General features: G+C 41.5%; 1 protein-coding gene across 4 annotated transcripts; it reads left to right on the plus strand.

Annotated features, from left to right (window-relative positions):
* Positions 1-2,681: 2,681 nt before the first annotated feature.
* Positions 2,682-20,587, plus strand: snx7 (sorting nexin 7). Of its 4 annotated transcripts, XM_072699554.1 has the most exons (11): positions 2,682-2,899; positions 4,052-4,234; positions 5,617-5,727; positions 5,883-6,047; positions 6,403-6,601; positions 7,161-7,360; positions 8,899-8,985; positions 9,983-10,090; positions 12,978-13,130; positions 14,898-14,934; positions 19,896-19,975. In XM_072699554.1, exons 1-10 carry the CDS (start codon positions 2,801-2,803, stop codon positions 14,904-14,906), a joined length of 1,314 nt encoding a protein of 437 aa, XP_072555655.1. In that variant the 5' UTR covers positions 2,682-2,800; the 3' UTR covers positions 14,907-14,934; positions 19,896-19,975. The 4 variants fall into 4 exon arrangements, with proteins under 4 accessions (XP_072555655.1, XP_023660411.1, XP_023660413.2 ...); XM_023804643.2 differs by lacking the exon at positions 14,898-14,934 and having other exon boundaries at positions 2,683-2,899; positions 19,896-20,587; XM_023804645.2 differs by lacking the exons at positions 9,983-10,090; positions 14,898-14,934; positions 19,896-19,975 and adding an exon at positions 12,360-12,390 and having other exon boundaries at positions 2,683-2,899; positions 12,978-13,124.
* The last annotated feature ends 194 nt before the right edge of the window (positions 20,588-20,781 follow it).

Here is a 20,781-nt window from a genome sequence, read left to right on the forward strand (position 1 = left end):
GAAGTACTTTATATTGATCTATCTTCCAACCTGAACCAGGACATTGTCATGAAGGTCCTGGAGCCTGTCACATGATGCAAACCCCCTGCAATGCCATGGGGGTGGGGGGCACCAGTAAATTTTGCTGAACGGGCAGAGGGTTCCCCTCAGCCACAGGTCCTCCTCATGTTGCTGAACATTGTGGGTAAATTGGTAAATTTTTGCATGATCATCGGTTGTCGAAAAGGGCCATTTACAACCTCAAGTGGGGGACAATGTAGACACATATGGTGGCTAATTCAGAGATGACACTTAGCAAAGCTGCGTGTCTTTGGAGTACGGGACAAAACCAGAATAGGCAGGGCAAACCCACACAGACACACACAGACACACACAGACAAGGACAGATTCAGGCCTCCAGCCCTAAAAGTGCAAAGCAGAAGGGCTTTCTGCAAAACCACCACAGCAATCTGAGGAATTTGTTCTGGTGTTTTTGACCTAGAGATGCAAATCTTCGCATAGATTTAGCATTCCTAACACCTCGTATTTCAAATATATAAATAAAACATAAAGTCAATACAAATATTTATATGTAAAGTCCCTTGTGAAGAGTGCAAGAACATCCCATTCCCTCCTACTCGGTCCACATCCTTAACCACTGCGCTACCGGCCAACCTGCACTGCATATCTCTGCCGTCATCCATTACACCAGTGTTTCTCTGTCCGGTCCTCGGGGGCCGATAGCCAGTCCAGGATTTGCTATCTTCCAGCTCCCTACTGGGAGCCAAAACGTGGACGTCTGTGGGTCGCCAAGAACTGGATTGGGAAACACTACATTACACCATATATGATTTATGCTACTTTCCACTTTACTCAGATTTTCTTTACTTAGCAGCTGCTCTTGACCAAAACAATTTATTCATTTAGTAGATTTTTTTCCATACAGAGATGGACAATTGAAAATAGGGTCAGTTAGTATCAGCAACAATGATTGCTCAAGAGTCCAACTGCAAAGCCAACTCTAGGATTTGAACCATCAATCTTTCAATCCCAGGCACAGCATCCTAAACCACAGAACCATGAGATATGAGTGAGGCAAATAGCACATTGCAAACTTAAGGTTGTCAGGCATTAATGCAGCTAAGCTGAGCTTCCAATGATGTATAAGTGTAAGCAGCACTTTTAGGCACCCTGTTCCAATTGGCTCCAGCCATCATGTGACCCTGAGCAGCAAACGTGGCTAAAAGATGCATGGATGGATATTTTACTTTGAAGTCATTCTTTTCCTAGAATGATGCTTTTCCGTAGAAGTTATTGGGGGAAACTCTCCAACATGTCTTTACTGTACATCTATGGTCTCATTTGCTCAGGAAATCGATACAAAGTAGCTCTGCATGAAAATGGCATCGCAAAATGGGTTTTGCTGAAGAAAATCAGATTTACGGCCTACTACATTAGCCGGAATTAAACGCCCATGTTTGGGTTTTCACATTGGTCTTATTAGCAGTTTAACTGAAATCAATCTTGGCATTAAGCAGTCCCTGTACCTTGGTGCCATTCGTTATGGTCATCAATCACATTTCTTGGAAGGCTGTTGTGTTACCACTGGAAATCTGCGAGTGCAGTGACTACGGAGCACTAAAGAATAACCTACTGCCTGACCTTGAGAGTTCAACGCACATATCTTAAATATAAATGCCAACTTCTGCTTTCAAATTCAGCAAAGTACTTTACCCCAATCCAGGCAATATGCTGTGATGTAATACCTACTTGTGTTAAAATATATGATCTCTTACATAGATTAAATAGGAGACTAAACACTGATTTGGGTGGGAGAGTGGACAGCATTGCTGCCTCTGACAATCATAGCTGGGTGTTTAAATTTTGCCTCAGCATTGCATGTGTGGTCTCCTTCTGTAATCCAAAGACATGCAGTTAAATAAACTTACATCCTTATTGGTGTGTCTGTGTGTGCACCCTGTGATGCGTGTAACCTGTATGGCAAGCCATTTTACCTTTAATTCATTTGTAGAAGATATCACAAATTCAGTTCTAACAACTTAGAATGCAAATTTCCAATATCAGAAATTCATTTGTAACTCGTTATAATGCATATTTCTGATATCAGATATTCAACTTTAACCAGGCACAATGCATTATATTGATATCGGAAATTCAGTTTTAACTGGTTAAAATGCCAGTTCCCAATATCAGAAGTTCTATTTTAGCTAGTGAGATTCCAAATGTTCTTCTAATTTATTTCAATGGGAGTTGGAATTGTAACTAGTTAAAATACAGTTTTAATTAAAACTAGTTACAATTTAATTCATGATATCAGAAATTTGTAATTTAGCTGCTTATAATTCAATTCCCGATATCAGAAACTGGGAGTTAAACTAGTTCAAATTACAGCTCCCCTTGAAACGAACGAGAACTGCCTGGCACTGGTTCCCTCTTACCCCGCGCTCAATAAGTGGTTGGAACATGAGACAGGGCCGCAAAAATGCGAACACAGTAAAACGATGCGGCTAAAATGAGATCTTGGAGGCGTTTTTCTATATTGTTCATCTCATGAAATTATTTTGAATAATCTAAGTGGTTATACCTAACATCAGACAGCCGACGCGAGTTAATCGCGTGGGACTGGCTGCCCGCCTTCGTAGCGGGCAGACTGCGCCCCCTTTTCCCTTTCAGCGGTATTTCCGTATCTGCGCACTGTGCGCCGGTCCGCCCGCCCGCAGCTGGCCGAACGCCTCTATACCGTCCTCGGCTGCGGTACGGACTGGGTCGCGTTTCGCTGGCATCCGGAGCTCGCTGAGCTATGAGCTCCAATCTCACCGCCGCCGGCTTTCCCACGCAGGCTCTCACGGGAGAAATGTTGGAGCTGGACGAAGACGACGACTTGGAAGTTTTCAGCAAGGTAAGGCGGCGATTGTAGGAGGAAGAGAAAGAAATCGCACAACTCTCTAATACATAAACTTTGGGTGAAAACGACACTGTGCTACGTGGATGCATTGTTTTTTAATGCAACATGGAGTCAGGATCGTATAGTCTGTAATGATTGTCGCTGATCTAACTTTCTTTCTTTTGTTGGATATTGAGTACAACAATAAAGTAGCCTAACTTTTTCCTGAATATAAGATCGCTTCCTTGTAGGCTAACACTGAATGAAGTGAGCCCACGAATCAAAGTTCACGCAATCAGGTGCTGTCAGGACACTTTCCGACGGGGTGTAACATCTTAACATTTTTTTTTGTTTACGTGGCTGCACCTCCGCGCTTCAAAACACAAAAAAACTCCTATCGATTTCAAAGGGTTTATTTGCATTGCATTTCTAAAGAATTCACAACTTTCCATTTTCATAAAAGACAATGTGATGAGTTCAGTTGCTGTTATTGATCATCGATTCAGACATGCGCACAACAAAGTCTACTTTTAAATCATTTTAGAGCTACTTTTTATTGTTTGACCGATGCGTGCCTAGGATTTTAAATCTTTTTTTCTGGATCCTGACTTGTGTGCTTGAGCACACTACTCGGACTGTCTTTGATATATCTTGTACGTAAGGGAACACTACCAGACTATTTTTGACTACCAGGCGTATTTAAGTTTCACTTTTATGGTGGAATAAACGGACAGCTTTTCTTGCTGACAAACCCGAAAGGGGATTCCTGTTTTGCTGACGATGGTTTGTTAATGAATGATGTATGAAGCACAATGGGACGTTCTATAAACAAAAAAAAAAGAGAAAACCCCTGCGTTTTGTGAAGGTGCGTAAATCCCCTGGCCTGTTTACAGGTTGAATTACCATGAAGGATGCTGGGGTCTGCACACCTAACCATCCCTACTACAAAGTTAACTGCAATCTGTAAAACTGCAATTTAAAAGTTACAAAAGAGCTTTTTTGAATCATTTAAAACATGGCAGCGTTGCATGTGTTGTGTGGCCGCAGTGATTAGTGATATTTTAAAACCTGTTATCAAATTCAATGTTACCAATGAATGCGTTCACTGGCTCGTGGTCCTTAATCGAAATACCGCTCATGTTGCTGTTTAATTTTGTTTTTTCTCAGGATGTCACCTTGACAGACGGCAGTTCTGTCAGTGCCTCCCTGCCCACCTCTCCATCCTCCATGACCAATCAGTACAGGTTCGAAGAGGAGTCAGACGCCAGGGATATTTTTGTCACGGTGGATAATCCAGAGAGCCATGTCACAGCTTTGGAGACCTTTATCACCTACAGAGTCGTAACCAAGGTATGTTTCAGCAATGGCTAAAAAACGTTAGATTCAGCTTAATGGATTGAGGTTTACCTGCTAAGTGAACCAAGACTGGAATTTTTATACACATTATAATGAAAACGATGTCTCCTGTAATTCTAATTATCTAATCTCATTCTCATTTCCCAAAAGCACTGTAGCTTTTAAGACCAATAAAGAGAACCTATACTCTGTCCATTTTTAATATAAATTAAACTATTATACAACATATTAGTAGAAGTTTTATTTGTGTAGTCATTTATTTAAAATTTGTTAGTACAAATGTTTCAGGAAACAATTATTTGCATAAGAAAATGTCAACAATGTCAATAAGCCAAATTGTCACCAGAAAAAAGGTGGAACAGTTAAAGTATTTTTATACAAAAGCAGGCAAATATCAGGCAACTTTTTTTCTATCCAAGCAATAAGACCAATATTTAGGTTTGGCGCAGACACTGATTTAAACGGCTAGAAATTAATTGCTGAGAAAATGTATCTGATGAACTGGCATGCACTGTGTCCCCTGTACTCTGTGCTTCCTGGCATGGGCTCTGGGCCCCACTGTAACCCTGGACTAGATAATCACAGGTAATATCAATAGATGTTACTCAGAAATACATCCAGCCTTATGCTTGTATAATTACTCATGGAGTATACGATTTTTACTGCGAAGCATATCTGTTATGTTTTGGTAATGAAAATAAATACTACCAGGGATTAATTGTGGCTTCTTCCATCACCAGTGCTTATGAAATATTTATTTATATTTAGTTCTTAAATTAACTTAATTTACACTTGCAAACTTAGAGTGTTATGTAAATTGCCATTTGGTCACATTGTAATATAGTATAGTATCTTCAGTTTAAAAAATAAAATAAAATGTAAAGGGTTAATTTTATTGACATTGATAACTCTTCCATTGATCAAACATACCCCTACAATCAATAACATGTAATGTAATGTATTGCATCTCTGAACTCATTGAGAGAACATCCAAATTCAAACTACTGGAATTCTCTATGGCAAATATTTTGTCCATATTATTTAGCATCAGTTAATTTAGACAATATTGACATTGTTTACATAAACATTTTCTTTATAGAGTTTGTCCTGAAAAATAATATGCAATAATTTGCCTATAGTCAGGTGCAAGCACTACACCGCAATGTTCGCCTTAGCACACCTCCGAAGCTCACCGTGTTTCAGGTTGCATTGGAATGGAACATTCATTGAGCGTGAGATAAAGCATTCCTCGTCATGGACTCGAGTGCTTTGAATTCTTTCATCCAGTCACACCCACATACTGGACAGAGGAGTGGATAGAGATACTTTTTTTCCTCTTTCACAAAACAAAAGGTGCATATTTGTTTGTCTTCAAGACCACACGCAGCGACTTTGACTCATGCGAGTATGAGGTCCGTCGGCGCTATCAGGACTTCCTCTGGCTGAGGGACCGTCTGGAAGAGACACATCCTACACTTATTGTTCATGTAAGATATCTTTCGAAGTTCTTACTGCTGTTGTTACTGCTCTTTTCCTGCCATCCTGTGCTTTTTTGTATTTACGATGGTCAGGTTTTAGTTTATTTGTGATAGCTGTTGTTTTGATTTAGCTGTTCAAATTTAAATACAAATTTTCCCCTTAGCCCTTGCCGGAGAAGTTTGTGATGAAGGGAATGGTGGAGAGGTTCAACAATGACTTCATCGAGACTCGTCGGAAGGCCCTTCACAAGTTTCTCTGCCGGATTGCTGAACACTCCATTCTGTCCTGCAATGCCGATTTCAAGATCTTCCTCACTGCCCAGGCCTGGGTAAAATGCACGTCTTTTCCTCTTCTATAATCATCACTCTGGTCAATTTACAAATATCTTTACCAAAAGGCATATGCTGTGGAAGCACCTTAAGCGATTAAAATAAGAGCCCTTCAGGAAATCAAAATCGATACGTCTTTGTTAAGGTGTTTCCTCGTGCAACTAGACGTTTATCTGAAGTACATGTTAATGGGTTTTGAAGCAGGGCCTTTCTTAGGCCAAGAACCAGGCACCATCGAGTTACAAGCATTTATCCATGGCTGCTTTTCCTTAAATAGTGGGATTGATCACTAGGGATCTTTGTCCATGTGAGCGTTTGTTGTAGTCTAGTGGAAGCTTCTGTTTCTCACGGCAGGAGCTCACCTCTCACAAGAAGCAAGGTCCAGGGTTGCTGAGCAGGATGGGCGATACCGTCCGCGCCGTAGCTGCTAGCGTCAGGGGAGTCAAGAACCGGCCGGAGGAATTTGTCGCCATGCAGGAGTACGTGGACACCTTCAGCCAGAGAATGGGCTCGCTGGACAAGGTCACCCAGAGGATATTCAAAGAAATGAAGGGTAGCTAATGAACGTTATAAACTCAAGGCTAACTAAGGCCGCATTCCTGTAAATCATAAGGTGCGCACATACGATTAACAGGCGTGTTAGAGACCCCACTTATTCTAATTATCAAGTTATGTATCTTTGGACTATGAGAGAGAACCTGCCTGATACAGAGAGAACATGTAAATGCCGCACACGCACACAGTCGATCAGGAGTCTCCAACTCCGGTCCTGGAGAGCTACTGTCCAGTAGGTTTTCTATCCTACCTGAGTTCTGATGAGCCACACCTGTTCTCAGGTAAATACCAGGAACAGGTGTGGCTCATCACGAGCCGGATAGAATGATACAAAACCTACTGGACAGTCGCACTCCAGAACCGGAGCTGGAGACCCCTGCAGTAGAGGTTGGGATTCAAACCCTCTACCCTGTAGATGTGAGCCAACAGTACTCCCCCACTGTTGTCCGCTCAAGTTTTAATATGCTCGAGTGAAATGTGCCCATTGGTGTGAGATTTTTAGAACCTGGGCTCTGAATTGCATGCCAGTGATGGTTTCAGGCTGAGGTCTGTTGCAGAATACCTGGATGATCTAAAGCAGTACGGGCCAACCTACGTCCTGTGGTCGGGCTCTGAGGAGGAGCTGGTGGAACCGCTGAAGGGCGTGGCCGGCTGCATCGACAAGTGCTGCCAGGCAACAGAGGAGCAGCTCAGCCAGATGTCTGACAACCTGGTCCCCCTTCTGCATGAGTACGTCCTGTGTTCGGACACCATAAAGGTACTGATGCAGGCAATATTAACTTGTAAAACTTTTTAAACCCACAAAATAAAAATGATGCTTTCTTTGTCATTTACACAAGTACAGCTACATTGCAGTGCTCCTTTTTTGCATATTGCATCATGCTGTCTTTTGAGACATATACACGCATAGAGGTGAGAGCAAAGCTTAGGTCCAAGTGCAGGGTCAGCCATGATTTCAGCTCCTCTGGAGCATTTCAGAGGGTGAAGGGCCTTGCTCAAGGGCTTAGTGAGCATGTGACTGTTCTGCCAAGCCCAGGACTCAAACCAGCAACCTTCTGATCACACGCACCGAGGTCTAACCCGTTGTGCTGCACACTGCCCCAACTGGGCTCAGTTGGAAATCTGTATAGGAAGGAATAAACCTTCAGGGTCCAATCATTGACGTGATATATGGCCTTCAGGTTGCCACAACTGGCTCCTATTATAATTTGGGATGTCCTGATCTCTACACACACAGACACACACACAGTTCATATATTCCTATCATTGTGGGGACTCTCCATTCATTTCTATAGGCATGAACATAATGTTAACTATGATATCCCTAACCCCTACCCAGCCCTAACCTTAATCATAAGTAAGCAAACAAAATGTGGTAAATACAAACCCACACACACACACACACAACCGTCGTTCTTCATCAGAGTAAGCCTTGCCATGTTGCAGTGTTCTTTAGTTCTGCATATTAAATGACGCTCTGTGTCTACTTCCTCTCGAAAGGATGGCTTTGCAAACATTGCAGGTAGCTGTTGGGATACTTTGAGTTACTGCAGCGTGTGACGGATCCTTACAATCTGCACAAGTGACGTAAATTAGGTGGACGTGGGAAATTGAGTAGATCTGGCTTTGGATCAGGCTGATGTTGCTGATTCTGATCCATCCATTGATTTTCTGTAACCGCTTGTCCTGTTCAGGGTCGTGGGGGGGTCTGGAGCCTATCCCAGAGGCTACAGGCGCAAGGCAGAGACCAACCCAGGATGGGGCACCAACGCATCACAGGGCACACTCACACAGCATTCACTCACCCCCCCCCCCCCCCCCCTCAGTATGTGGGGGGACACTGGAGTACCTGGAGGAAACTCCACTGACATGGGGAGAACATGCAAAGTCCACACACATGGAGCCATAGCAGAGGCTGAAGATGTGGGGCAGCAGCGCTGTCCACTGTACCACTGTGCCACTGCACCACTGTGCCACCCTCCTAACTGGCCCTGATTCAGATTATTGAAATCTAATCGGGAACATCACTGGTTATAATAGCTTATTGGGAGCTAATCATGATTGAGAAGGACTGGTTCACAGTTGCACAATCACACGTGGGGCTACTGCAAGTTGAAACCCGTCCTGATAACAAAGGGATTACTCTGTAACAAGACCAGTGATGCAATTATGACTGGTAATCCAAGTTTACCATGTTTTGCCTCTGTTTATGCCAGCGAGAGTCAGTTTTTCATGTTGTGCTGCAGTAATGATACCGTTACAAATGAAGGTATTCTGTGTGCGTTTTATTTTTAGGCGGTTCTGAGAAGGCGTGACAACATTCAAACGGAGTACGAAGCTAAATACGATATTCTAGTTAACAAGCAGGCAGACCGGGAAGCAGTAAGTACAATATTGACTTGATTGTGACTCTAATGTTCTCCTGCAGATCCCAAGCCTCATTACCAATAAGCTTCTCCGAAGCTGTCACATCTCCATTTATTTCCATGCAATCCATTTTAAACCCAAAGGGGTATTTGACAATATTGGAAAACGTCTGTTCATAATATTATGTAAATATACCAAGACTGTTCATGAGTCCATGTTGAGCCCTTATATGATGCTGAAGGAGGAGAATATTGAAGAACTAATCTTGAAATAATGAAGGCTCTGGAGGTTTCCTTCAAATGTCAGATATATATATTTAAAATCACTTAATAATAAAAAAAAAGCTTCCGGGGTGCTATTTTGTCCACCAGATGACCTCAGTGGATTCTAAGTATGATTAAGATCCGCTGGGTGTGGATTGCCGGAGCGTTTGGGGTTCGGCCCAGGGAAGGGCAAAGGCGTCAAAGTAACAAAGACAAAATGTCAAGCCTGAACACTGCAGCTAACTGAACACCGTACATTTTAAAGGAGGTGGAGTCAGGGGGCTCAGACGTTTTGGGATGTGCCCGTCAAAAAGAAAAGCCTTTTGCGTGAAGCACAAGAAGGCGGTGTTCAGTTTCCGCACAAGAAGGTTGTGTTTCCGCATTTATTGGGCCAGAGGGAAAAGAAACTCAACACTTGATTTTTCCTCTGATTCAGCTTTTTTGGGCTTAATTTCATTTAATGGTGACCTGCAAAGTCGCATTAGTAAATTGCATTAAATTGTATGTAGCTTAATGTTAAATGACTGAACTTAATCTGGTCATGTGATCATATGACAAATATTAACCATCTCGTAACTGCAGTGTATATCATCCTTTAGCATAGTGAACAAGTACCCTAAGTTTATAAAGGGGACAATTGGCCTAGTTTTGGGGCATGACATCAATTCAGGGTGGACGTGATGTCTCTGTGTTCGAGGGACTCCCACCTCATGGGGAACTGACCTTCCTCGCGTCCACTGTGTCACTAGTTGACAGAGACTGAGGATCTAAGCATTATGCTGGGGAGATTGCTTGGGAAAGTCCCGGAAGAAGCCAGACAACAGCAGGAACAGAGACTTCATGGTCAAATTGAAGAGGTATCAAAACAGCAGAGCACAATAACCATCTAACAAGCCAGGCCGTCAGTGATTGGTCTGGGATGGTAACATTTTGGAAGCATTTAAATATGGACAACCAATTGTGTAAACCCGCCCCCCCCCCCCCCCCCCCAAAAAAAAAAAAAAAAAAACAGACTGTGAAATCTGTAAGAGAGTGCGCAGTCTCTAAGAAATTAGGTAACGCTTTATATTAACTGCACTTCATAATGCCTTTATAATGCATTCATAGAACACTCATAAGCAGCATGCAAGTATACCTTAACATCCTAACATACATTTCCAGCTTTATTATACATTAATAACAAGCATTGTTTGATTACAATGTTTTATCATAATGTTTGTTCTTTAACAGCTTTAATATACATTATGTTAGGATGTTAAGGCATATTTACATGCTGCTTATGAGTGTAATATGAATGCATTATGAAGGTGCACTGAATGTTTTATTAATGCATTATAAAGGGATTATGAATATGCAGTTAATGTAAAAGTTCCAGAAATTATTGTACGAGGGAATGCATAAGAGCCAGATGATGGAAATAACATTTATATACTACAAATGATAGTGATACATTACACTGTATACCACCACATAATTCGTTTTGTTATTATTTTTTTAAGTTTGTCAAAATGTTACCAACTCAGCACAGGTGAGACCCCTTCCTATGTACGAATAGTGGAACAACGGAACTTGTTGGACGGGATTTGTGGCGGACTTCATTTTGGTGGTTTTTTCAGTAGGGCTTATCTGTTACTCAAACTTAATCTCTTTTAGGTGTGTCAGTGGGCCTTCCCTATTTCTTTAACCCTGATTTTGCTTCATTACTCTACCATTGTGAGAGGCGCTCTGGGTGCAGGATTTCAGCCACATACTAATCTCTCCAGTTCTACACGTCCTCCTTTGTTATTCTGTACCTTTAATGCCATTTCATCAGTGAGATTTTGTTCTGTGGGTTTTCCAGGTGTAGACATTTTTTTTAAGAAAAAGGTTCTACAAGTGTGCCAGATGTGTGGTTTAAGGCAGCATGTTTGGTGATGAAATGAAAATGAATCCAAATGATTTTTTAAAACTTGTAATATAGTTCCTAACCATGCGGTGGCAGCAAAGCCAAAGTCAGTTATTTAACTGTAGCATGTTAAATAAAAATGTCAGGTGCGTACTTGGAGCACGTATACCATGATATCAATCCTTGTATTCAGCAGTCAGCCATTGCATGATAATGTAGTGGAATTTTATTACAAATGCTTATAGGGTTTTTCATTTGTATTGAAATAGTTTAGTAGTTTTTTTTTTTTTGAGATTTTTTTTCCCTTTTTTACCCTCCCTTTTTTACTTCTTCTGAGAGTACATTATCTCACCTTAAATCACAGCTGTTTCCTCCATGCCGTTTTCTGAATGTGCATTTGCAAATAAGTGATGTCTCCAACATTGCTTTCCTTGTCATACATTTCCATTTACTTATCTGCTATCTGCCATACAAGAAGCACAGTTATGCATTGTGCTGTAATTGCATTTTAAAACTGTATTTCCAGTTGACGGTCTTGTTGTTGTGCTGTGACTCGTACAGCATAGCCATACCATTTAATCATGTTATTCACCTGCTTTACATTTCCTGAGCTCCTGTCTTAGATGAAGACTGGTGTAGTTACTGTATCACCTGAAACGCAGCTTTATAAGGGACATAGTTGGCTGTCTAGCTCTTGGTCAGATGGATTAAGGACTAAGGAAGCCACACTCCTTCATGAATGACTATTGCTGAAATTAAAGCTGGATTCTTTTTTTTTAAAGATTTAAACTTTTTTATGAAAAAGACTTAATGTAACACAACTGCAGATGGTTTGAAATCCATTTTCATTTCTTTATGCCAATATAAAAAAATGAATCGGCTTGAATCTATTCAGCTATTTCTGAGATTTAAAACTGAGATAAATTGACACTGAAGAGAACTATAGGAGAGTATTACTGAAATGTTTCATCCGTCATACAGAAACTGGTCTGAGTCATGGAAAATAATTGGACAGCATCGTCTCATACTTGTGGGATGTTTTCTTTGCGTTTATGTTTTTCACAAACGTCTTGTCAACGTTGGAGCTGACTTGAGAGTCTGCAGTTTTACACAGAAATAATACAGAAACATCTCTAGATTCTACTGTCCACAACTTTGTCCCCTGAAGGCTGGTAATCTTCATCACAAAATGCTAGTGAAGACCATCAAGCTTTTGTTGATTTATCCTGTCAATTCCGTAGATCTTAAGGAAACAAGGAGGAAAAACATTGAGTGAGTCACTTTCCGACTGTCAAGCAAACATATTCTGGTTGATGATTGCTTGCTCTTGTTCAAGGCCTGCTCTTCGTCAAGGTTATTTGCACATTACACCCCCACTTGGATCTCAGAGTTTTGAGAATCCTTATTGCATGGTTTTTGCATGGTAGTCTTTAGTCCTTATTTTGACGCATTCTGGTTGACTTTTGATCCCACCAGAAGGTTGGGCGTTTTCACACTTAAATGAGAATTTCTGTGAGTTGTCATCCATGACCCTGAAAGAAAGAGGGTTGTTCCAGAGGGAATTATGTCAGAAAATTGATGATTATTATTATTAGTTCTGTGCATGTGTGTGTGTGGTTGTGTGTGTGTGTGTGTGTATAGCTGCATGATCTTTAAATGTGTCCTAGTTTTCTAGATACATTTCATTTGATAAGCCAATAATGTAAAACAATTTGGACAATAGGTCCAAAATTCCTGTTTAGCTTGTCAGTGAATTGTGATCATGTCCACTTGCAGTCCCACTTTGCAACATGGCACAAGTGCTATTTGCGTAGCCTAAGTGAATTGCTTCGATGTGACTCCTGTGCATTAACCAACAGCTGAAGGGAGAAGTTGAGAAGCTGGAGGACAAGGTGGAGTGTGCCAACAGTGCTCTGAAGGGGGACTGGGAGAGGTGGCAGAGCAAGATGCGGGGAGACGTCAAGGCCGGTTTCGTGAGCACCGCGCAGAAGAACATCGATTATCACGAGAAGGTGAGTGAAGAAGGAGGTGGGTGCATGGACGATTACGGATGATTTTTTTTCTTCATGAGTCAGGTGTTGGTGCAAATTTCTGCTTTTTGTGATCTGTAACCTAGGACATGAAAGCTCGCTCTGGGGAATTCCTGCTTTTTATGGTTCTATAGCTCAACATATCAAAGCTCTCTGGGGAATTGTTTTGGTACCGTAACCCAAGATGTAGCAATTGTACCTGCATGAAAACAGGAAGATATGATGCTGAACTAGTCTTAGGGTTTTATGGTCATGTTTTAGTTGGAAAATAACATTTTACAGTGGAATGATGATGGTCCTTAGGTACCAACAGACTCCCGAATGGCTGTGAGTTGACGTGATAATCATAAGATGCTTTTACTCCTGTTGACTAATGTGTATGCTTTGGGATACTCAAAAATATACTTCTCTCAACTGAATTCTCATAGCTTCTCATCACATGCTTAATTAAATTCCTAGGGAGAAGTAAATAATGTATGGTAATGCTTTACATTAACTGCAGCTTCAGAAAGCATTCATTACACATTAATAGAACATTCAGTGCACTGTCATAATACATTCATAATGAATTTATAGAACACTCATAGTCAGCATGTATCTATACCTTAATATCCTAAAATACCTTAACAGCTTTAATAAACATCAATAACAAACATTATCAGGTTAAATGATTAAAATGTTTGTTTTTAGTGTATATTAAGGCTGTTAAGGTATGTTAGGATATTAAGGTATCTTATGAATGCTCTATAAATGCATTATGTAGGGGCACTGAATGTTCTATGAATGCATTATAAAGGTATCATGAAGGTGCAGTTAATGTAAAGCGTAACATTTGGGTTTGTTTTTTAGTGTCAGCCAAGATCCATCAAAACCAAAAGAATACCTGGTATTTATTGGCTTATTTGTTCATCTTTTGGGTTTGAGTGAAAAATGTGTCTATAAGATTCTTCAAACATTATGTTCAGTATTTTTAGTCGATAAACTGTTATTTTGTTACATTAATGAATCACATACATCATGGTGTGAGCTGTCAGTTTGAAACATTCGGCTTGTTCCATAAATTTGGCGCAGAAGTGATGCTTATTTTTCACGTGTATTCTGCTCTTTAGAGCCATCTTGACTCATTCTGAGAAAGCGCACATTACTCATCGCCTCCATATTTCTGAATTTGGCCTTATGAGGATAAGATAAAGGAACCCAGCAACTGTAACTGTACAGGACACAACAACTCCAAGGGCACAATTAAACTAACAAAATAAGCTGATATCGCGCCATCACCAGCCCCATAAAGACATTAGAATTTTATCCTGTCTAATAAACATTCCCTGGTAGCCTTTTTCTTGGCTAAATTCAGACACAAGTCCATCACTTATAGTACGGTACCTTTGTAGACTCTGAAAACAAATTAAGCTTATTTACATAGCCCTTTAATAAACAAGCACATTAATATTCGAAGAGAGAAAACATCACAATTGTGCGTGCGTGCAGGCATACATATATATGGATAGATTGATATACATATATTCATTCATCTAAGCATTTTTCCTGGTCAGGGTTGCAGTAGGGACTTGGATTCTGTTTCAGGCAGCACTGGGCACCTGGCCAGAGAAGACTCACACAACACTGTACATTGAACGGCAATTTAGAAACACCAGTTAGCCTAACCACATGTCTCTGGGGAAGTCGGAGTATGCTGTGGAAACCTGAGTGACGTCAAAGTCTTTATTGTCAATTCCGCCATATATACAGGACACATAGAGGATGGAAATTACTCCCAGACGCCATGGTGAGTATTTCCTCCAGCAACACACAAGACAGACAAACAAGACAGATACAAGTGGTATATACATGCATGCAAGTATATGCATGCATGCAAAATAAAAAAATTATTAAACAAAATTAAATACTTTGTGCTTTAAATACTTAGATTAAACACATAGGGGAGACTAGCACACTCCTCGTACACAAAGGTGTTGATTTCCCAAGATTTTTTTTAATACTTAATGGAGCTTCAGGCCTCACAAACCATGACCAGGAGAAAGCAGTTGTAAGATGGCTGTGTGACGGATGGAGCTCTCAGGCTTCGAGTCGCACCGTGAGATCTGTGCTGAACGTGTGTTAATTAGCGGCAGTTTGTGATAATTGCTGTCGGCGTGAGTGCTGGCTGTGGGCTCCGGGTTCCTTGAACTGGTGTGAAGCTGGGATCGGCGTAAAGCCCGGCACCCTGCTGGGGCCTGCTGGATTATTGGCTCCAGTAAGTGTTTGCAGGCACCTGTTAAGACTTGAGGAACTGCTGATGATGCTCTAAGGCAGTGGTTTTCAATCCCGTTCCTGGTGCCCCCCCGTACCCAAATGTTTTCATTCCAACCCGACCTTAATCAGGTTTATATGGTCCTTAATAGGCTAATAATGAATGTGGCCGGTTGGATGTTGTGTGGATTGGAATGAAAGCAGTCGGAATACCATTGAGAGCTACTACTGTGAGGTCCCTTTGCTCACTGAGATATTTGGCCCCCTGCTGGGCAGTAGGAGAACAGCTCAAGGGGTGGTGAAACCAATTTGCTCAATCTTCATTGGGATCCCCAAGCAGTCACTACACTATCAAATAAACCCATTTGTTATTTAGGAAATGCTCATGTAGCAGGTTATGCTAACCAGCTAGCTACCTATGATCTTCTGACTCTACTTGCTAGCTATTTATTATTATTTTTTTAAACATTTGGGGGGGAGGGTGGTTCTTCAGTCTCAGACCTGCAAATATGCTCATTTTTATACTCTAGCTCTGTCTCTATTGTGTGTGTCTGTGTATCTGTCTGTATTGATGCATTTAAGTCTCTTCTTAGTTATTAGCTGCATCATAGAGCTTAAGCCATTATAATTAAAAATAGCTTTTAGAAGAAGCTCTAAAGAATTGAAATATGTGACGGTTTTTATTACTGTCATATTATGTGCCCGCTGCAGCTACAACTGTATACTGGAAATTGCAGCTTCTGTGAATTGCCATGGAGACTCCATAGCAACGAGAATGTTGCTGGAAGATGGGAGAGACAAGTGTCTTGTTATGGAATATAAGGTTTCATTCAGCCTAATCAACAATTTTCTTTAGTGGATCGTAGAAAATCTCTGAAATGATAGTGTCTGAAGACTCGCTTTTATGGTGTTTCGTTTTCTCCTTTATTTTACTTATTTTATTTTTTCCATTTCCTTAAGCTGAAGCATTGCAGTGTCGGGTGGCACATGGAGATCAGATGTTTTAATGCATTTTCACCTTCTGACCAGCAGCCCATAGCACTAACAAGAAGGACATTCAGACTTCACCTGGAGAGGTTTACCTGCCTCAGCAGAAACAAGATGCTGCTTTATGAATTGGTCCAGATCTATTTTGAGGGCCCAGGGGGGATCATGGGTGATTTGTAGGATTTGTCCCTTAGGAGGTCTTGCACTTTCAGTCTAAAAACGTATCATACTGCTGGGTCCCAGCAGAGGGGAGATCCCCGACTATGAAATTTGTATGAAAATACTGAACAAAAAATTTTGGAAAACAATTTTACCGGGAGGCCGAGACAAAAAAATATATATGGTGGCTGAAATCAGGTCTGGAATAGCCTGTGAGTGAGGGTGATGTTTGGCCTGCCTGCCCCCCCCCCCGTTTCCCTGGCTGCGTAATTCCTTGGTTAGAAGGCACTGCACTCACTGCGGATGTGCATGGGAAGGGGGCTGCACTTCCCATTGAATCCGTAATTCCACGAATGGCTCTAGGGCAAGCAGTGCGTCAGAGGAAATGCATGCAGCCATACGTTTAAGGCATTATCTGGAAATTTTATTTATAGAGATGAAAAAGTCTTTCTTGAAGACACACACACACACACACACACACACACACAGCCGCGCAGATACACACCTAGAGGAGTGCCACCCCAATTTTCAGTGACAAAAATCAGTAAAATAGTAAAATAATTCTACAAAAGCAGCTTATATTTGCGAGGAATCCCACGCAAATATTTGCTCTTTCAATTTCACGCAGAATGAAACATAGCTTATGAATCCCTCTAGAGTGAATTGAGTTGAGACGTAGCCTGATACGCTGAAAGTCGAAAGTGTTTCACTTTAAATACTCGCCGTGGCGGTACGATATTAGCGCAGCAAATTGGATGTGGTCTAGCGCGGCTTCCTTGTAGAGGCCGGGTGGCAGTCGGCCGTCCCCCGAATAAGCAGAATAATGAATTATCAGGGTGGCCCTCCTTCGTCGTAGAAGCTGTGTGGCAGTCAGCCGTCCCCCGAATAAGCAGAATAATGAATTGGGGTGGCCCTCCTCCACTGGATGCTTGGCCGGCAGAGATCTTAATCAATGCCTCGTGCTGAATCCCTGTCGAGCAATTTAGCCCGTTTCCCGAAGCGGCAGCGGGCTCCAGTGGGCCATGAGTGCACATCTCAATGAGCCATTTCTTTGGAGGGCCGCAGCATCCATTATAACTGCACTCAGCGGAGGTGGGTTTTAAAACACACCCACCAGCCTCCTACCACTGCCCGATGTTTGTTTTTTTTTTTTTTTTTTTGCATCTTTGCAAAGGTGTCCTAGCGGAAACGGTAGTTACCGGCAAGCTTGAGTAGCTAACCTTAAAACATTCAGAACTTGTTCAGTATAAAAAAACGTGTCGGCAGGTGAATGCATGATATATATTTGCAGTTCTCTTCTTTTAAAATTGATTTTATATATATGTAATTTGCCCTGATGATATAAATGGCACGTCTTTCCGAGTAGCTCCTTAACAATGGGGATTGCACAGAAACTCGAAGAAGTATTGATTAAATGCATGTGACATGTCAGGTCGTATTTTTAGCGACGGCAGAGTGTCAGGAGTTCGTCACAAAGGCACAGAAGGCTGCTGTCAGATCATTTGTCAAACTTCTGATGCATATTAGCCCTGGACAAGGCTGTCTGAATGGATGTGGCTGTTTGACTTAGTGTTTTGCGGAGTTAATGGTTTTACTTTGCCGTGGTGGAAATACAATAGATCTCCGTGAGTTTGCTGGCGTGTGATGTATTATCCGCCCAGTGACATCGTACAGGAATATTTACATCTTCTGGGCTGTGGCTCAGTGGGAAGCTGTGTTGTCTTGTATCTCCAGGGTTGGGGATTCGAATCCAGCCTTCATTGTGTGGAAAGCAATATGGCCTCTGGGCTTTTTGGACACCGTTACTGGCCTAGTTTACAGATTTTCCCTGAAATTGTTTGAGTACTCAGCGTGTGTCTCCTTTCTGACAGACAACCCACCAAACCCAACCCCAACCAGAGTCTCCCTCCCCGTTTGCCTCCTGGGATTGGTTTCAGACTCAACATTGCATAATTAGTTATGGGGAATGGGTGGATATATAATGATTGCTGGGAATACGCCAAGGGTTCCAATTCTTTTTAATAGCATACAACAAAGTTTTGTCCCTCACAGTGGTAGTTCTTAATATTTAAAACCCAGGAAAGTTAAATACATTTTAATCAAAGTTTTTTTATTAAAACAGCCTTCATAGATTTTTGCAGGATTGTCATATCTCTTCTTTTAGAAAATTATTACTACTGAAAATACTTTCCAAGTATTTCAAACGTGTATTACATAAATGTCTTTGAAGTTTTTTTCCCCCTCACTTCTTTATGTCCAGATATTGCTTACTGCACTTTTATTTCGAGTCAAACTTTTTCTGCTTTGATGATCTAGCTACACAGCGAGATCAATTATAAAAATATATTTTATGGTAAATGTTACATAACAGGGGGCAGCATGGTGGCTCAGTGGGGTAGCTCTGTCGCCTCACACCTCCAGTCACTTTTTGGCTGTGTGGAGTTGCATGTTCTCCCCATGTATTTCCTCCAAGTACTGGGTCTGGACCAGCATCTCTGACTTGCTTATAGAACAGTGTTTCCCAATTGGGTCCTCGGGATCCACAATCAGTCCATGTTTTTGCTCCCTCCGAGCTCCCTTCCAGGAAGTCCACATTTTTGCTCCCTCCCAGCTTCCGGTAGGGAGCAAAAATGTGGACTATCTGTGGGTCCCTGAGGACCGGATTAGGAAGCACTGCTATAGAGTGTGTGCATGTGTCTGCGTGAGTGAGTGCATGTATGTGCCATGTGATGGACTGGCATCCCTCCCTGTCGTTACCCCTCCCCGTCCGCTGTGCTGCCTGGGAGAGGCTCAAATTCCCCCTGCTTCCCTGACTATACTACTACCCTGCTGGGCACTGGCAATCCAGCGTCAGGGTTGCCTACCCCAGTCTTAGAAGCTGGATGGATGTTACCTAACATTGTGTATCCATGTTAGCGTACATTCCTGGGCAAAACAATGGACCAAACCCATGCACATTATGCTTTGGCCCATTTTTTTGCTCAGAAATGTATAAGTAACGTTACTCGCCCCTTTGCTAGTAATGATGCAGTATATTAGTACTAAAATTAAGTGTTTTGTCTTTGATTTAACAGTGTATATAGTCTTTTCTCTCACTTTTCTAGTACTGAGATATCTACGGTCTGCTCCTTGCTATATTATTTATTATTTAAGTTAGATTTTATAGCTAACCATGGTTAGGGAAAGAAAATCATACATTCAGTTATGCGTGCACCTTTACCCGGAGTCACGTAAAATAACCTGTTCACAACTGCAGCTGTGTGCTTGTGTTCACGTAGACATGTGCAAAGTGGCCTAAGGTGATATAAGGTCTGTGAATGCCGTCTCATAGCGCTCGCTTCCCTCTCGCAGTGCCTGGCAGTGTGGGAGTCCTTCCTCACCTCCGTGAACGCAGACCAAAGCGTGGAGAAAAGCGCAGGCCTGAACTCCTAGAGCGCCTTCCTACCCCAGCCTCAGACGACCAAAGAGGAGCTGCCCCCGTGACCGGGGACGATTCTGCCGGGTCGCATCCTGCACTGCGGCACCGTCGTTTTGTATTATAGTGCTGCGAGCAATATTACGTTGCCACAAATTCGCGATATAACTCTGCCTCAGGGTTTTTAAACAGCCGCACTACATTAGATTAAGTTTATTCCATGCTGAGATATAGGGCAAAAAAAGGGTATTCCTGCTTTATTGTGCCTGACATATCAACAGCAATGCAAACAACATAGTTTTAGTTTTAGTATATTTGTATATTATATATTAGTATTTGTTTTTGATTCAGATTGATCTGCATTAAGTTTTTATAAATGCACGAATAAATTCAATTGAATAAATGAGATTTTATCTGAATTGTTTGTAGATAATTTTATCTGAATTGTTTGTAATAATAATATATCTAGCAAATAATCTTTTTTTTCTTTTTCTTTTTTTTTTTTTTTACTTAAACATGTTGTTTTAGCTTTTCAATTAGGTGTCGGATATTTCCCTTTTTATTTGATGCAGTGAAGGTTTTGCATGTTTTTAACTTTAACTTTTGCAACACGAAACATTCAAAATTATGTATCTGTATTCCTGGCCTTTCTTGAATCACACTGTCTGTTACTCATGATTTTACAGTTTCTCTTCATTAAGCAGGCTGTACACTCTGATAGCACCACCAAAGTAGGGCAAAATTCCCACTCAAACCACCAGTAAGTCCTCCTGCATTGCAATTATGCAGAGTGGGGGCACAATAAACTTCACGCAAGTAGTT

Source organism: Paramormyrops kingsleyae, chromosome 15 (genome assembly GCF_048594095.1).
Source record: "Paramormyrops kingsleyae isolate MSU_618 chromosome 15, PKINGS_0.4, whole genome shotgun sequence".
NCBI lineage: Eukaryota > Metazoa > Chordata > Actinopteri > Osteoglossiformes > Mormyridae > Paramormyrops > Paramormyrops kingsleyae.